Source organism: Prosopis cineraria, unplaced genomic scaffold (assembly GCF_029017545.1).
Source record: "Prosopis cineraria cultivar Desert tree isolate PC_DT_omini unplaced genomic scaffold, ASM2901754v1 PC6, whole genome shotgun sequence".
Taxonomy (NCBI): domain Eukaryota; kingdom Viridiplantae; phylum Streptophyta; class Magnoliopsida; order Fabales; family Fabaceae; genus Prosopis; species Prosopis cineraria.
Genome location: NW_026555337.1, coordinates 7,134,103 through 7,153,150, shown reverse-complemented (window position 1 = coordinate 7,153,150; position 19,048 = coordinate 7,134,103). Strand labels below are relative to the sequence as shown.

At 31.8% G+C, this 19,048-nt stretch overlaps 2 protein-coding genes across 3 annotated transcripts; both read right to left on the bottom strand.

Moving 5' to 3' along the window:
• Positions 1–152: 152 nt before the first annotated feature.
• LOC129314258 (putative anthocyanidin reductase) lies at positions 153–4,506 on the bottom strand. The gene is made up of 6 exons (XM_054957633.1): positions 4,335–4,506; positions 3,034–3,207; positions 1,946–2,163; positions 1,662–1,821; positions 617–827; positions 153–529 (listed from the first exon to the last, which is right to left on the bottom strand). The coding sequence occupies exons 1-6, from the start codon at positions 4,468–4,470 to the stop codon at positions 373–375; spliced, it is 1,056 nt and encodes a 351-aa protein (XP_054813608.1). The 5' UTR covers positions 4,471–4,506; the 3' UTR covers positions 153–372.
• Positions 4,507–10,276: 5,770 nt separating this feature from the next.
• LOC129312492 (calcium/calmodulin-regulated receptor-like kinase 1) lies at positions 10,277–16,154 on the bottom strand. Of its 2 annotated transcripts, none has more exons than XM_054955133.1 (8): positions 15,930–16,154; positions 14,750–15,120; positions 13,997–14,150; positions 13,438–13,564; positions 12,144–12,229; positions 11,994–12,065; positions 11,669–11,869; positions 10,277–10,874 (listed from the first exon to the last, which is right to left on the bottom strand). In XM_054955133.1, the coding sequence occupies exons 2-8, from the start codon at positions 15,061–15,063 to the stop codon at positions 10,536–10,538; spliced, it is 1,293 nt and encodes a 430-aa protein (XP_054811108.1). In that variant the 5' UTR covers positions 15,064–15,120; positions 15,930–16,154; the 3' UTR covers positions 10,277–10,535. The 2 variants fall into 2 exon arrangements, with proteins under 2 accessions (XP_054811108.1, XP_054811109.1); XM_054955134.1 differs by lacking the exon at positions 15,930–16,154 and adding an exon at positions 15,459–15,736.
• Positions 16,155–19,048: the final 2,894 nt, after the last annotated feature.

Genomic DNA, 19,048 nt, shown 5'->3' with positions numbered 1-19,048 from the left:
CTCACTTTCCTTTATTCTTAAAATTTTGCTTCCCTTTTATTTATACTACGGCGAAAAGGAAATATAAATATGCTTATTATACTTATAACATCGAGTTTATGTAAGAATTTCTTATTAGTCGGTATACATATTCGGCGCAAATTGTGCTAAAATTTTCCGGGGAACTACGCCCTCCATTTCTCATGATCATTTAATGATAGCTATGAATCTTACAACTGCATGGAAAGTAACATATACCAAACATTCAAGAAGGAATTAAGTGAGTTTTGGGTAAAGATATGACCACATTTATTGCGTTTGAACATCCATTCAAAACCCAATGAATCTACAAAGATATTTATGTACAAACAGCTAGAAATGATAGAGGATAATCTACTGGCTTACAGGAGATAAATAACCATAATCTTGACAGCACAAGATTGCCTGATGAATTATATCCTCAAGTCCATACTTGTAGCTAAATCCCAAATCTTTTAGCTTCTTTGAGGATATCTCAGGATCAACTTTGTTATCACTTTTATCAGCAATTCTGCAGAAGCATGTGCATGAAATAAGAAGACATAAACAAAAACAAAGTTTTATAAATAAACCTGGTTCAAGAAGTGAATATTGTTACCTCTGAGTATTTGAGCAAGGATGCTTTTGGAAGAGAAGATTATATAATTTGGACAGTGAACAACTTTCACTGCAGCAGATGTATCTACCCTCTGCTCTGGCATGCTCCATTAGGAATATGTGGGCACTGCATATATCTTCGATGTGAACTACACCTAATGACCCCATTCTCGAATTTACGGCTGATAATATCTTGAAGAACTCACTTTCACCTACGTTAATTCAACATTAAATTGCTCAAACTATTCTCAATGCACAATATAATGGACATGGACGCTAGATGTTTAATTCCATTGTCTTGTGTGTTTGTCAGTGTCAGTTCTTGCCTTGTATAGTACGTTCTATATCATTATCTAGGATGGCTTTTGTTTAGAACAGTTCATAAACAAACACTGAAAAGGCTACTAGATCCCCAAGTAGTTGAAAGCTTCAGGTATTAATTGCAGGAAAAAACACAATTATTGATTTTTATAGTTTTAACATGTTTTGGTGCAGGTCCTTCTATTTTTTCCCATCTACAATCTTAGTCTCTCTATTTTTAAATATGTTCAAATGGATAATGATGTGACACTAATGGTATTAAATATGCAGACATGTCACTAACAGTGTTAATGAGGATGTTGAAGTGTTAAAATCTCCATGAGGTGGCATGCTGAAGAAGTTGATTTCGTCTATCTGATCAAACTTTGGTTTTTTTCACCATTCTATTATGCAAAATCTTTAGTGTCTTCGAGATTTTAACACTTCAACATTCTCATTAACATCGTTAGTGACAAATCAATATGTTTAACATCATTAATACCACATCGTTGTCCCTCTAGACATATTTAAAACTAGAAAGACTAAAGAAGTTGCAGACAGGAAAAATTGAGGGACCTAGAGCAGTGAAAAAAATACAAAGACCTATACCAAAATACATTAAAACTATAAGGACCATTAATTTTGTTTTCCCTAATTATAAGCTTAGAAATGATATATACCAATAGAAATCTTAAACTTAAGTGAAACCTCTTTTGGATTAAACATGTAGATTGTGGCCAAATTACCTGTTATTGGTGATAGAAGGACTTTAATACTTGATGGTACAGAAGCAGTAAAAAATGGGCCTGCAACAGTTGTAGTTATGACTGATACAAGATCAATGCCATTCTCTTGTGCAAATTTAAATGCTGCTTCTTCTGCTAAAAGCTTTGAAAGTGCGTAAACCTGCCACATCAAGAATGGACATGTTATAATACGTAACAATCACTTAAAGAATGAACATGTTACAGTTTCATATTTGAAATATATATTCCCTGTAAAAGAGGCAGAGGAAACAATAATGAATTACCCATCCAGTGGCTTTTGTGTTCCATACTTGGTCAGCTTGAATCTGACAAGACTCATCAACAATGGGCTTGTACGTGCCATTGCTGTCTTTGGCAGTGATGGTGCTTATGGAAGATGTAAAAACGACTCGTTTCACAGATTTGGATTTCAAGCAGGATTTTAGAACGTTGATGATTCCTTTGATCGCAGGGTCAAGTATGTTTGCTTCAACATAGGCTTCTGCAGAGTCAAACATAACAGGGTTCAAAGTCATCAATTTACACACAGAAACACAACCACCTCGTAGGAAATCATATGCAATCCCCAAAATTTCTGTTCATGAGCCAAGTGACTTGCTAGTTGTTACATATTTTTGCACACTCTGTACAGATGGGCTTAAGTTCATGTACATATTTAATTCATTTATTGAACAGGTTTATACATACCAGTTTAGTCTTTGCTAAAATGAGGGACCAAGAACAGATTGACTTGGAATGGGCTAAGTTTCATGTTAGCCTATTTATTAAAAGTCCACGATTCTTTTTTTGAAAAAAAAGTCCATGAAATGGCTCGTGTAAACTATAATGGGTGAATCTTGGCCCTTTTTAAGTCCTAAACCAAAGAATTAATGACAATTAGATCTTACAAAATTTTTAAAAAAATAAGTTGTAAATATCAATTCAAATAAATACAAATTCAAGGGTTTTAATTCTCAATAAAACGTTGAAATTTTAAATATAACAATCAATTTGTAATCTTGTTTGCAATGTTTGGATTGATATTTATAATTTATTTTTCAAAATTTTTTGTTAAGGATCTACTAACTATGATTAATTTCTTCTTTTGGGATTTTATTATTATTTTTCCCAATTTATTGAACAAGCCCACCTGATAGTGTTAGTTTATCCAATATATGAATAAGAATTACTCAAACCTTTTAACTTCTTGCTAAAATTATACAATTTTTTAAAAAATTAATCCAAAATTTTTTATATTATACTAAAATTACAAAAAAAAACTGGAATCAATACAAAATTTTATCTATGTATAATTTTTTTTTTCAGGAAAAATGAGGAGTAAATAAGTTAAAGCAAGAAAAGATGGAATTACCAATATTGTGATGGTGATGAGGAGGGACATGGAATTGCATTGAAGCAGCAACATGGAAGACGCCATCACAGCCTTGGAGTGCCTCATCAAAGCTTCCTTCATCTTCCAAATCTGCCCTGAACAATCTCAGCCGTTCACTCCCCGTCCACAGGGACACTAGGTGCATTGACTTTGCTGCCTCCCACATTCATTCATCATTCCATCAATACCCATTTAAAAGCCAGACATTCTAATTTTGGAGGTCGTTGGCTCCCCAAAAATCAGATGAACTTGGCACAAAAACAAAAAGAAGAAAGCACAACACAATTTGATGTTTGTACCCACAAAAACAAAAAAACACAAGTTGAAGTTGACAGAGGCTTCTAGAATGAGTCACTAAGTGCATTAGAGGTACGACAACACATAGCCACCAAGTTCAAATTTGAGGTCTCTTCTTGTCTCCCTTCTCTTCATTCATTTTTCAATTTTCAAAGATTCAAAACTATGCTTTCTTTTCATAGATTTACCCTTCATTTGAATGAGGAGAAAAGGAAGGAGGGTAAGAAAGAAAAATTAAAAGAAAACATTCTTAAAAATAGTTTAAAAAAAAACTATTTTTTTAAATTTCTCTTATTTTTATTTTTTCCCTATTTTTCTCTCTGCCCAAACCAATTCTTGAATTTGAGGCCTTCGTATGTGTTGTGTAAGACAACATCCAAGAATGGGACAAATTCACCAGGATGTAAGAGTTATAAAATGATACATATAAATGGATTTGACATTTCAACTATAAAAATCAAGATTTTTGAATTCCGGCAAAAGTTAACGCATGAAATCTACAGGGTTGAACCTGAGCTCTCATTCCTATATATGATATATATGAAATCTATCGTTTGACTTGAGTGAGTTTGTTTCAGGCATTCAAATAAATAAAGCTCTCCACCAAATTGAGAATCTTCTACTTCTAGTTCAGGAGCCCACTAATCAAGCAGATCACCATAATTATCTGTCTTAATTATGGACCCCTGATGATTTCTGTGGATTAATTAAGACTCCACGTATTCACCCATTTACATCCCCATATTCTTCTTCCAGAGAAAGACTGGAAATTAATTCCCTCCCCTGCCTAATAAGCTCTTCGTGGATTAATCACCTTATACCCTCAAGGATCATTCAGCTTATAAGATTCTGTGGTTTAATGAAAACAGAGGCAAAGGCAACATTAATTAGTTTACATGTTGACTACTTGGGAGGTGATAGAAAGCAAGAAATGAGAGTGCAGAAGCAAAAAGAAAGAAGAGGAGAGAGAAAAGAGGAAAAACCAGGATCTCTGACAGTGGCATGGACGAAGAAGCCTCGTTCAAGAAGGGACTCGACGAGCCATGATCCGATGTACCCTGTGGCTCCTGTCACGCAGTATCTTCTTCCTCCTCTTCCTTCTTCCTCTCCCCTCTCCATCTCTCTCCTCCTCTCCTTCTTCCTCAAAAAGCTACCCATCCCTGCCTGCATTATAGGTGGTTTAATTACTCTTTTTAATGCCTTGATTCTCTTTTTATTATATTATTATTACTATTATTAATTAATTATTTGGTTTAATCACTGTATTAATTATTTATGCCTCCGCTCCAGCACGCTTCTTGCTGCCTAGGGATGTAGCAGTAAATTTTTACTATAATATTCAATGCACGTTGTTCTGAATCATTAATTACCTTCACTCGTGCCTTACTTTTTATGGTTGCCATGTCTTCAACATTCATTGTCGTTATTATCACATTGTGCTAGTAATTTATGCCACTGCTGATTGAAGACCTCTCCATTTTAAGAAAATAAGATATTTTAACATATAAGATATTTTAATAAAAATAAAATTTTAATAATAATATTTTTTATTATATTTTTTTAATATTTTTTTATAAATGAAGAATTAAATGAAGGATATCTTTAAAAACTTATATTTTATTTTTATTTTTTAAAAATAAAATTATAAAACATATTTAAAAAAATTATTGGTATTTATAATTTTTTTTAAAAGTGACTTATAAATTCAAGTAAAAAAATAGCTTATATAAAAGTGTTAGTATAAGAAGCTTTTAATAATGAATTTTTTAAATCGAAAATAAATGCATAAACACTTTGAGAATAGATTTAGCCTGTGTTTAAGGAACACTCCCTCCTGTACTGTATATAAGGTGTCCTATAAAAAAATAAAATTAATTCAATTTACAAGGTATTGTGGTAAAATATCAATAATTTTTCCTTTTTACCTCTAAAATTTTAATAACGGGTTTATGACTTGATAAATAAAGGTATAATTGAAAATGTCTCAATTTGCATGATTTTTTAAATCTATATAAAAATATATTAAACATTTTGTAACAGAAAGAGGAGGAAATATAACCAACAAATTCTTAAATACATTCTACATTTCCATGTGATCATGTCTCTACGACTAAATCAAACAACCCTTTATGAGTTAATGTGGTGAACAATGACTCTGATTTAATTGAAGCTCTCATTCATTTAGTTTAGTTTTACCCAAAATCATTCCCTCTCAGATATTATCAATAAAATCATGTTCTTGCTCATTGTTGGCATACTTGGAAGATCAGATTTGGCGAGCTTGTCATCATCGGCGTCCCTGGATTTGTTCAGATTTGGTTATGCAAGTTCAAATTTGGTGAGCTCGACGACAACCCCTCTCCCTTCTCAGTCTAGACTTGATGAGCTTGATCGCAACGAAGGTGGAGGTCGAGGAGGACAAATTTGGAAGTTAGATTTGATTATGCAAGATGAAGTAGCAACCGGATTTGGATTCATCGACGTTATCTCTCTATTGCATCCGTCTTGCAAGTTAAAGCGTATGGTTTGATCATATACACCGTTGTTAATGGTGGAAGTAGTGGAATGAGAGGATGATGAAGAAGAAGAAGAAAATGAGGGCAATGCTGTTTTTTTAACTATTATTGTGTTAAATTTGAGTCTTGTTTTTTTTTAATCACGTGTCATGTCAAACATAATTTTAGAACTTATTTTCACTTTCATTTTCAGTTTTATTCCCAATCTAAAAAAAATCAATACCACATACCAAATAAGCCTTTAGATGTGAAGCTTTATATACTTATAAAATGGACTGATTATTACCTTGCATGGTTTATTCATTTAAAAATAGAAAATATTTTGAATTAAATCACACTTCCTAATAAAATAGTTATTTGTTTTCAAACTAATATTTTTTCATATTTAATTTTATTTAGTATGATATTTCACTCTAAAAATAAATATAAGGTGATTTATCTATTAGAGATATTTTTAAAAAATGTAATAATTTTATTTTAAAATATTAAAAATATTTTATATTTTTTAATATTCAATCACTAAAAAAATGTAGTATTTTTAAACCAGAGTGTTAAGAAAATATGGTGAACAGTGAGAGAGAAGAGGAAATGGGGTGTTGTCATGCATGGTTGCCACATGGTATTCACATTCTGCATGTGTTTAGAATCATGACTGGGAGCACTGCCTCAGATCATCTGCCATAGTAATCTGCCAACATAATGATCTCCAATAATTGCACTGGATACATTGAAATTAATTATTAAATGATTGTATAGGCATGCAAAATCACCAAGACCAAGCCAACGTGGCAAGGAATTTGGACAAATCTAAAAAATACCAAGCCTTTGGTCTATATTCTCAATTTTTTGGGTATAATTATAAAATTATTATATACTCCTACCATGATATAATTAGAATTACACTTATGAATAATTTTAAAAAAACTCAGGAAACAAAGTAAATAAAAACTTTGTACAGTCCCGAATCTAAAAATGAAAACTTTTGGAAAAGAAGAGATTCGGAATCTTTGCAGGTGTCAATTGAAGATGGCTTCATGATGGTCTTGGCAGGATAATGCATCATGGACCCAACTCATGTTTGGTGGCAAGCGACCAAGACCGAGCCCTGTACTGTTGGCTGGTAGCAATAATTATTTTAATATTAATAAATTACACATATTATTTTATTATTTTCCTTATTTAATTTAAGAGTATAAAAGATACGTAACTATTGTCCAATAAAAATCACACTTTCCTTTGATCTATGTTTTCAGTTTCATTTAATGTTTACAGCGTTTGTAAATATTTTCAATTTTTTATTTTTTATCTAAAATTTAAATTGAAATGTATTTTATATGTTTTAAAATGAGAAAAAAATTAATGAGTGAACTGAAGAGTTAGAAAAAACTTAGAATCGACAACGGAAATGACAATAAAAGGATACAAGATAAATATAGGAGGGATGGATTTGAAATTTAAATGGTCAGAAAGGTAAAAATTAGCCACAGAGAGATTTATCATTATGATTTTAATTTTTTAATTGAAATAATGGGGAAGCATAAACTGCGCAGAGGCTATAGATTTTTATAGGATAGTGTGTTGACCCCTTCACGGAGGGCTATAATTAAATCTACAAATTATAGGGAACCAAAAGTATAATAAGATCTCAGAAATCTAATTTATCTAATTTTTTATTAATCAAAAAAGTATTACAAGAGAAACGATTTGCTGGTTGGGTGGCTGCAGAAAGCTCGAAGCCACGAACCCTTCATCTCGGCACTCAGAAGGATAAATCTTTAAGAGATTGCTTATAATTAAAATCACTGAAACAGATTATTTTATTTGCATATGGATAACTTGCACTGCTCAAAGTCCGTAAATTGGATGATAGCTTGATGATGATAGTCATCTAATTATGCATTCAAAAAGATGATAACGATTAACAACAACATAAAAATACAGAAATTCTTGCATAGATCCAATAGATCACATTATTTATTTGCTGTCTAATAAAAACAGATCATATCATATAATTGTAAATATAAATTGATTATATCAATTGACAATGATATAAAGATAAAAGACAAGAGGCAATCTATTTAAAAAATAAAGTCATTAAAATAATGACATATCATATTTTATTAGATAGAATTGGTACAATATGTCATGCTTTTATTGGACAAAATATGAATGACATACTTCCTCTGTTTAAAAATATAAGACATTTTTTAAGGAGTTAGATGTTCAAAAATATAAAGTATTTTTAACATTTTAAGGTATAATTATTATTCTTTTTAAAAGTGTTCATATTGATCGTAACTTTATATTTATGATAGGGTGTTTAATAAGAATAAATATAAAAAAATAGAGTTAGTTTGAAATTAAATAATTACTTTATTAAAAGATGAGATTTAATTAAAAATATTTTATATTTTTAAATGGAGGAGTAATATATTAGGTCCATTGTTTCATTCTTTTCTTTTGATCTTTTTGAATATATTTATTACATGCAATCAATTTACAATCATACGAGATCCAGGATTTGTTAAACGTATCTCATCAGTTGATAATTGTATAGTTTTGATGTGACTAACCCCAAGAAAAATAAATGCATTAAAAAATAAAAAATTGAATAATTTAGCCAAAGCATAATAAAAAGTAAAAACAATACGTGTAGAGACTAGTCACTTAAATATAGAAGGTAAAATACAAATCCTTTTTAACTTAATTTGATTTATACACATAATTGAAAATCAAAGCCTTCTTTTAACTTGGTTTGCTCCACGCAGAAGAGTTCAAAATCGAAACCCTAACGATCGCTTAAAAAACTAGAGCCCTTACCATTCTTGAAACCTAAGTTAGTCGGCATGGCAATTTTTGTAACAAAACAACTAATTTCCTATTGAAACTGTATTTATTGTGTAATAACATAGGAAAAAAAACTATATATGGAAATGGAATCAAAGAATTAAAATATTCCATTCAAATATATTAATTAATTTTTTTCTCATCTAAATACTTAAAATCAACTTTCTTCCACAAAATACTAATGCTGTTACCCTTTTTCTTAATGCCACTCCACCTGTTCCTGTCATAGAACTTAAAAAAATAATAATAATTCCTGATCCTTGATATAAATCATATAAAGAGTTATCAATTAATATTTTCTAATTTTATCCTTGTTACAAATTACTAAAAGAATAGTTTAATTTTAATTTAGTATTTATAAATAGCTCTTCGGATATTGTGTTTCTCTCTTTAACACAGGCAAAGTTGATTTTTTTATTTCATTTTAATACAGATTTAATAAGTTAAAACGTCTTTCTTGATTTTGATAAACTGATAAAAGTGATTTATAATAGAGACCAATGAAATAATACTTTAAACTTGCAGGCAAAGCAACAAAACTTTCCAGTTATATCATTCTTTCTCATACATGATATATATGCACCCTATCTTACCATTGCCCAGAAACTCCAGCAATGGCGAACCACAAAGTTTTTCTACTTGTATCCGTGGTGGCGTTGTTCTTTATTCCTAGTTTGTTAAGTTCATCTTTTCTGCAATATGCAGATCACCTGAAGCGAAGGATGCTTTGGGTAGTACCGATTGCAATTCCAGTAGCATTACACAAACTAGAAATAGTTTCACAGTTGATTGGAAAGCTCATTGGCAGATTTTCAAAGCCTTCATTGTCGCTGCCAAAAGGACTTCATGCTCGTCAAAAGCTATCGTCTCTCTCAAGATCTCCAGCACCATGGAATATGGCTGTTCTCATTGTGGCCTATCTCATTGTGGCTTTTTTCCAGGACAATATTCGAACACGATTTTTCCTTACTTATTGAATCACAAAGCTTTTTGCTCGATCCATCAAGTAAGCCAATCTTGTTTTTTTTATTAGTTCAGTGCTTGAAATCCTTGTTTCGTTGCTAGTTCCTTCCATTTGTCTCGACTTGAACAACAATTTATCAGCGAATTTATGGATTTATAATTTTCAAGTTTTCGAAAGTTAGCTCTGGAGAGCTGTAAAATTGCTCTGTTTAAAGTAGCTTGTTTTCTTATAGCATTGAATCTGAATCTTTCTTACTTTTCTTTTATTTTGAATTGGAGGGACAAATACTAACGGCTTGAGATTATAAGAGAAGAATTGAACCCATGACTTCTCGCTCATAGAGAAACTTGCATGCTATTAAGCCATAAGACCATCTGCAGAGTCTTTCTTTCCTATCTCACAGAACAAGGACCAACGTGTGATGTCTTGAAATATTTCAAAATTTATTCATATGGAAGTCCCATGTAGTGAAATATAACTGTTTGTTGTTACTGTTTTTGTCTATTTGTAGGGCAATTTAACTGAATCAAACTAAAATTATTTACAATGTGCGATAAATTATTAATGAAGTGAAAAACCACATGCTGACAAAAGCATGGAAGGTAACATTCTTTTGTTTTCTTTCTAATCATTTTCATTCCTTAAGTATTGAATGTACAAAGGCAAAACAAGAGAAAAGGATCAAAGCCACAAAGAAAAAAGTTACAGGGAAATACAGGGAATGATGATCAAGCCAATCATAGAAATCAGAACCTACACCACATTATATACGGCCACATGACATGTAAAGGCAAAACCCAGCCATGAAAATGTTACTTTTTAAGAAGAAAAGAATGAGGTAAAGGCAAAACCAACTTCTATACTTCATAGGCATCAACTGTACTATCCATGGACTCTTCTCGCCTGTGCTCAGTTACAGTAATCTTTGTTTCTGGCGGATCACCATCAACGGAAGCCACTTCATCTGCAGTTGCAGACAAGGCCTTCCTGTGGTGATTCCTGGGGCGTCTTGACTTCAGAATCCGTGTCAGGACTTGCACTATGTCCCTCATCGAGGGACGTTTCCTCGGGGCACGGTTCACGCACTTGTATGCAAGGGCTGCAACTTCATTCAGCTCTTGAACATCAAACTTTCCTTCAAGGCGAGCATCAGCAATTTCCTCCCAACCAGCTTTACCCTCAGTGCTCATTGCTGCCTAATCATCCATCAATAATAACATTCAATAAGCTCAAAGATGGAAAGTACACAATAACTATTTTCAAATTATTCTTGCTTCCTTGACCATACGTGATCATTCAACCACAACATGAAATTTTCACCGCAGTTATCAAATAAATAAATGGGCAAGATCTTGGTGTCTGTTAGATGTTTATTATTAGGTTCTTAAGTAGAATTATGATAAGTTGAGAAACTATTTTGAACGAATTAAGGGTTTGGTGTTGACTTGTAAGAAATGTCACATGTTATACTTTTATCAAATAAACTAAAAGCAGACACCTAAAGAACCCACTTAGATCTGTAAACAAAGCAGCACATGTATTTGCATATGTTTGTTATAAAATTCTTTAATACAATCATGTTATGTGGAGACAATTTTATGGAGTCACGTGTTGTACTTTTATTGAAGAAACCAATAGCACGTACCAAACAATCTGCACAAAAGAACCTAGGGGGGCGGGTGACAGAGTTTAGATGCAGTTCTTCAAGAGTCTGACATTAGGAGAGGCTCTTTTGAAAGAGTTGATGTTGTAGAGGCAAATTATAGAAAATGTTCATAGTAATATACTTGAGAACCTGATCTGTAAACTTACAAAAACTATACACTCTACACTCTGCCCAAGTGTTTTCCATAAATAAGAAACCATTGCAATCCTGGAAAGATTTTTTTTTTTTTAAACCATGTATTAACTCTGCCTCCAGATAGCTTGCAAATGGGCCGCGGGGGGGGGGGGGGAGGTGAGTGAGTGAGAGAGAGAGTGTGTGTCTTACAAGCTCAACATATTCCATAAGACCCTGTTGAGGATTTCGGCCGGCAATGAGTTCAAAAAGCAACACCCCAAAGCTATACACGTCACTTTTTTTAGTGAAAGTGCCAGAAGAGATATACTCAGGGTCAAGATACCCAAAGGTTCCCCGAATAGCTGCATGCTTATCCACCATCTCTTCTCTTGATAACCCAAAATCTGAAACCTGCTTGATTCACCATTAAATACTACTATATTAGAACCGACCTAACCAACAGAAAATGACATCACAAGAATATAAATGCTTAGCCATTTAGCATTTGTACATCTTTCATCCGTGAAGGACATACCCGAGCTCGCATGGAATGGTCCAATAGAATATTCGAAGATTTGATATCTCGATGGATCACAGGAGGAACTGCCTGAAGTATTAATGCATAAAACTTGAAAATTAACAAACATCACCAAAGCAGATTGATGCTGATGACTTGAAAACTTACTCCATCATGAAGATATTCCAAGCCTCTTGCCACATCCAAGGCTATATGAACCCTCAAATCCCAGCTCAGTGCCTTGTTCTCTTCACCTGAATATAGAGGCAAGAAAAGTGATTTTTATTTTCATTTATAATTGAATCCATATTCTCTGCAGTCATAAATGTTGTCAGGGAGAGTTAGAAAGAAAAAGAGAAGATAAGCACAAAGGGGGAAAGTGGGCCTTATACATAGTCTTATTCCCTTGCTACTCTTTAATGCATGACTGCATAGACTGTGAGGGATTGGTTCATGGAATATATTCATGGCAATTTGTGGAATTTCAGGAGGAAAACAACAACAGTTTCAGGAGGAAAAATTGATAAATTGTTAAACAGATCTAGACAAGTTGAGTTACAGTCTATCACAAAATTAGTTTGAAATATGGAAAAAATAGAAGATATTGCAGAATATTATACATTAAATGATTTTTTTCCTATAAACAAGGTAGGAGAGCATCGGGATGCTGAGCCAAAAGAAGGAAAAACTGAACTTATCTAGACATAATTTTGTGAAACAAACTAAACGTGTTTCCCTATGCATTGCATAGAATTTGACAAATGCCTCACATTGTTTATGATTTATGAATCGCGCGACTCGTTATAAATTTTTGATGTATTAATTCGGCTATTTAGATGCAAAGAGCAATGACCTATGCAAGAATCTTCTTGTTTATCCTCCTTCCAACCATTGAATTCTAAAATAATAAAGGTGTGAATATGGGTCGAATTATTGTATAACTCAAGCAGGCTGTTTTGGTGCAGAACAAGAAGGAACAAAAGAGAAAATCACAAAGTTCCAAAATGTGTATATATTAATAATAAAGGTGTGAATATGCCTACAAGTCAGCAGAATTTGAATGAAACAAAGTTTCGTAATCCTACAATGAATCTAGATAAGAGGTAACAAAACCCTGGGAGCATTTATTCAGATCCCTACTAATCCAATAGTCCCATTACAAACAAAAGTTCTCAAATAACGATTCCATTGTTACACAATACAATATACAGTAAAAACCTCTTGTAAAACTGCACTGCCTTCATCATGCTGCAAGAAATTGCAGTAAATACTGAAACAACAGGACCACTTATCTTTCAGGCATGCATGAAGTCTTAAAACAAATGTCCAACCAATTTATGAAGCAGAGGAATGACAAATAAGCGATTAGACTAATTCATTAGGCTCTGGCTACAAGTGGAATCAATGTGGAACACTATAATGCTTGAAGTTTATCGAGTAGAGAGAGGGAGAGGAAACTTACTATACAAGTGTGAAGCCAAGCTGCCCTTACTCATGTAGACATAAATGAGCATATGCTGACCTTTTTCTGCACAGTATCCGATTAAATTCACCAAGTTTCGATGATGTAACCTTCCCAATAACATGACCTGAGAATAATTTAAAATAACACAAAATGTCAAAATTGATTATTTGCTATGTAAAGAAGAAAAAAACCATTACGAAATATCAACTAAATGATAACTAGAGACTGTACAACAGAAGAATCACAAACTGCCCTGAACAACAGTCAAACATGTTGAGCTGCCAATTATGTATATCAAGAATTAAAAAAAACAAATTTCTAATTGAAGATCTAGTCACAACCATGTATTTAGTTTTCCCATTTTCCAAAATGGTTTCAAGGGGAAGAACAGTATTCACTGATACCAGATCTATATTTTTATTCATTGGACTTTTACCGTTCATTTATCAAGTTACCCCGTTTAGAAAACACTCAACTCTAAATCTATGTCACTGAAATTAAATGTAGATCAATTCCATACAATAAATATATTAAATTATCCAGTGACTATAACAACCTCTGTATGGAATTCTTTCTCCCCTTGCTTAGAATTAGTTGCAAGAACCTTAACCGCAACTGTCTCCCCAGTAGACATCTGAGCTTTATAAACAGGACCAAATGCACCATGTCCTATGAGTGTAGTGAAATTATATGTTGCCTTCTGCAGATCCCTGAAGTGCGAACACAATATTAAACAGAAAGAAAAACTAATGGTGAACTCTAATATACATTACAACTAATGCTCACTTAAATTATCACATCAATAAACAGAATATCTGATGAAGAACAAAAACAACATGCAGCCTTATCCCACTAGGTGAGGCCACATGGATTGCACGACATCATTGTGCTTTATCATTAACCTTATGAAACATATTAAGCAAGTGCCAATGAAACACATGCCTTCAACTTCAAGCACTCACATCCGGATTAAACATATTAATATCTGATGTAGAAAATCCTGAGAAACAAAAACCTTACGAATCTAGCAGAGGCATATTAAGCATGTGCCAATGAAACACATGCCTTCAAGCACACGCATCTAGATTAAACAAGTTTAATAGCATAATGTTGGAAAGACTAACACATTCTAGCCATCCAACAAATATTTCTTCAGTGCACGTAGATCATAAAGCATCCACATTTTATTCTCATTATAAATAAGAAATATGCAAGATTAAGTGTTATTTCGAAATCTAGAATCTAGAGTAGGCTTATATAAATCTAGAACAATGACACGTGACTGCAACTTCTTATAAGAAAGACATACTTGTATGAATACTCAGGTATTCCAGATGCTGAAACCATGCTACCCCTCCTAAATCCATCAACCCAGAAGGCAGTGCCGCTCCTCCCAGACTTTACAGGAGATTCTGGACCTAGCGTCGAGTCTGATAGAATAGTACAAGAATCAGCACCATTTGCACGGATGGGTATGGTGGCTGCCCTCCGGGAACTGCTATTGCCTATCAGTGAACGCTTCCTATGGTATCTGAGACAGAACAGTGCAGAAATAGCCAAAATCACTCCAATAACCACACCTATGGAAATTCCAATTATCAGTCCAATTGATTCGTCTTTCATCTCCTCTTTCGCGCTTTTCTATTCTCAGTTGATCATCCAATTCATTGAATCATACACCTGAGAAAAACGTTGACCACACATCAAATCAATGCTAAATTTCACTACATGGCTTATTAAATTGAATGGCAAGTGATCAACTGTAGGCTATTACTTTGAATTATAAACCAGAAGCATGTGTGAACACAGCAGATAAAATCAGAGCTAGGCGTTACTGTTTGCAACAATTGAGAGCTAATAGAGAAACAACAATACACAAACACAACCCATTCTTTTGTAAAATTCAATCCACCAAAAATTGCAAATTTAGAGAATAAAGAAAGGAGATTCCTCTTAAGATCCAAAAAAAGAGAAGGCAGGAGGATAAAATGCTAATCTTAAGATGGGTCAATCCTCACCTTCAGCTGAAGCGTATAAACTTTACACTTGATCTGTTATATAATTTTCAATTCTTGCCTTCATATAGGTAACGCTAGAGACAAAAAGTTTGGAGGAAAAAAGTGAGGGAGAAAATATCTTAGAAGAAAGAGCAAGATCAGAACCAAAAACAGGTCAACAACTGCTTAGCTTCTACTGAGACTAGTACAGGCTTTTGACGAAATGCAGCTAACATCGTATTTTTTCCCCCTTTCTCTTTCATTTTACTCAGTTTTTCTTTCTCAGCAAACAAGCAAGTGCAACACGCAATGAAACTCCATTAACACGCAAGCACCCACATGACAAAACAACACACAGAAGACAGCTTCCTGGAACAGAGCAGACAGATCGAAACATTCACAACAGTAACGGTTGACCCCAACCAAAAAAAAAAAAAAAGGTTCTGGGAAAATCTGAAACGCAATAAAAAGGAATTGAGACCAGAAATTTACCAGTTCATTCGAGATAAGAAGAGTTGAAAAAGTAACACTATTTCGAAAAGGAGAACCCAGAAGTGTACGACTGGGAAGGAACATTCACTCTCGAATGGGATTACACGAACAAAATCGACAGAGAGAATCTGAAGGAAAAAGAAGCATCAGCTTGAGGTTTCAGCAGCGCCACAGTTGGACCGTAGAGTAAGAGTCATAGGAAATAGGAAAATACTAAAAATTGCATGCCCCTCGCAAAAGAATGAGAAAAAATGACAAGTCGCGGCTTTGCCGTAACAAAATCAAAATAAAAATTGACTTTTGACCATGATTTTGACATCCTAAGCGGTTCATTTATTCAAAAAAAATATGGCAAACTTTACATATTTTTTATTTTTTTTCTCTATTTACGAAAGTTTTGATAGAGTATACTACTAAATCTTCACAAAATATGTAAAATGTTAAAATAGAAAAATAAAAATTTTAAGCCTAAAAAAGTATATAAAAATAGAATTACATGGAAATAATCGCGTTTTTGAAATTATATTGATAGGGATGAGTTAAGCTCTCCATAATTATTATTTATTAAAATACTCTTTCATTGACGTAGTCTTTGGGAGTCGGAAAGTCTTTGCTCTTTCTAATTAAAATAAGATATCTGTTATTGGGTCGTGGACTAATGCCTTAAAATATGTACGAAAAATATTTAGGTAAATTAATTATTTATATTATTTATGATCTATTTAATAAAATAAAAGTGTGGCATTTACATAACATTAAATGTAAATTAATTTTAATATTAATGATAGTAAAAAAAAATTAAATATGTATTTTACTATAAATAAAATTAATTTAAAAAATACCATACAAAAATTTATTTAAATTATTTAAAATATTTTAATTGAAAATATCATAAATGACGTTGTTCACCTGATTTTTAAATTATTAACTGAATTTTTCTTTTAGTAAAATAGTTATATATCTTTAAATTTTTTTATATTTATTTATTATTTTAAAAGAGTATTTTATTTTAAAATAAATATAAAATAATTTATTTATATAAGTATTTTTAAAAAAAAAATATAATAAAAATATTAAAAATATTTTATACTTTTTAACATTTAATTTCTAAAAAAAGAGTCCATATAATGAAGTAAACTTGTTTTTTTTTTTTTTTGCCAAAGAAGTAAACTTGTTAATGTTAATTGTTAATGCATCTGGCCAAAAAAATAATAATTTCTTATTACTTTTATTAATTTTTAGATAAATAATATTCTGCTGGAAAAAATATTTGTAAAAACATTAATTTTGAGTTCTATATACTTTTTAGCCTTTTTTTTTTTTTGAATGCTTTTTATCTTTTTAATTATTTACATCTGTGACCGCGAGCAGGGGTCTCCTAGTCCTTTCTCCCCTCTTAAGTAATGAAATTAAAATGAGTCACATATATTTACTTTTTTAAAAAAAAACCAAAAATTACCTTTTCTTTTGCCAGCCATATACTCCCTCCATCTATAAATATAAAATATTTTTAATTAAATTTTATTTTTAATAAAGCAGTTACTTACTTTTCAGCTAACTCTATCTTTTCATATTTATTTTTATTAAACACTTTACAATAAATATAAAGTTATTATTACTAGGGACACTTTTAAAAAAAGACAATGATTATATTTCAAAAGATTAAAAATATTTTATATTTTTTAATATCTAACTTCTTAAAAAAATTTAGAAAGTATGTTTTTTTGGATAAAAATTCAAATATATATAACTAAAAGAAATATTTACAGGAAAAAGTCACAACTTTAATGCACTACAGAAATGTCAGCCACATATTTTCATTTTTAGAAAAGTTAAAATAATTGTGCCTTTTATAATTTATAAATAATATATAATGCTTTTATAGTTCGATATTTCCTATAGATATTGATTTGTGAACCGTGAGCTCTCTGAATTTGTTTGGAATGTGCTCTGATATAAAACATTTTAACTAAGGCATTGAACAAAACAGTTAATAAGTAGTTCATGTTAATGGATAGACAAACCACCTAAATTCTAATTAAGTGTCTCTAAACCTAATTAAACAACTCAAATGATAAATTCTAACCTTAAATTCTCAGTACAAATCACACCCTATGTCAATTGGACTCAGTTAGCTCTTAAAAAAAAAAAATACAGCTTGCTACACCTCTTCCTCCAGAACAGCACCAGCATGTACAACATTTGTCTTTCATGTGCAATAATAATAAATAGAACTGGCATAATTAATTTCCATTTATAAAATATACTCCGAGTGGGAATCTCAGATAAACAAACAATATGAAAATAAAATCTTAATGGAGATATGGATGATAAAGAAATTATAATTATAAGTAGTTGATATAGGAAGTTAGCATTAATTGGGTTTGATAAAAAAGGGAGAAATTTAAGAGGGTGAACAGCCAGCCAACCTAACACACCTAAATGACCCAATTTTGATTTGATATAAAGTGTGGGAAAGTGAAGAGTTTAAGCAACAAGTCTTATTCTAGAATGAACTCACCTCTTAGCTCTTCGATGATTTTTATTTTATTTTATTTAATCCATCATTTTCATCGCCCTAATTTTTACTCCATATCAATATGATTGGAATCTAATTTAATTGTTTTTTAGTAGCATTAGTTAAACATAAAATCACAATCGTTGTGTTTGAATTTAATTTAACATCATCTCGACAATTGGCTGTGTATATATATGAAAGACAAGTCAAATATTGGCGTGGGTGAAATCAAAATTACCTGTAGCTCTTGAAATTGTTGGGTGTGGGCTCCTTTCCTATGTAAAAAAAAGCTTAATAGTAAATTTTATTATGAATCTCACCGACTAAGGTGGAGAGAGTTTATATTAAGTTATGAGAGAGAGATCAAAAATGAGGTGCAACCATTTGAAAGAGAAGAAACGATAAAATTATTTTCATATGTTTATTATATAATAGTCTTAATAAACCGATATTTGTGAATTTGTTAACCATTAGATCAGGTTAAAGTTTGGTCAAAAAGGTTTGAAACATTCAATGCATTATTTTCAATCATTTGATCATTGATTTGTTGCATGATATGAGAGTTATTTTGTTGGCATTACACTTTATGTTTGAGTGTTTT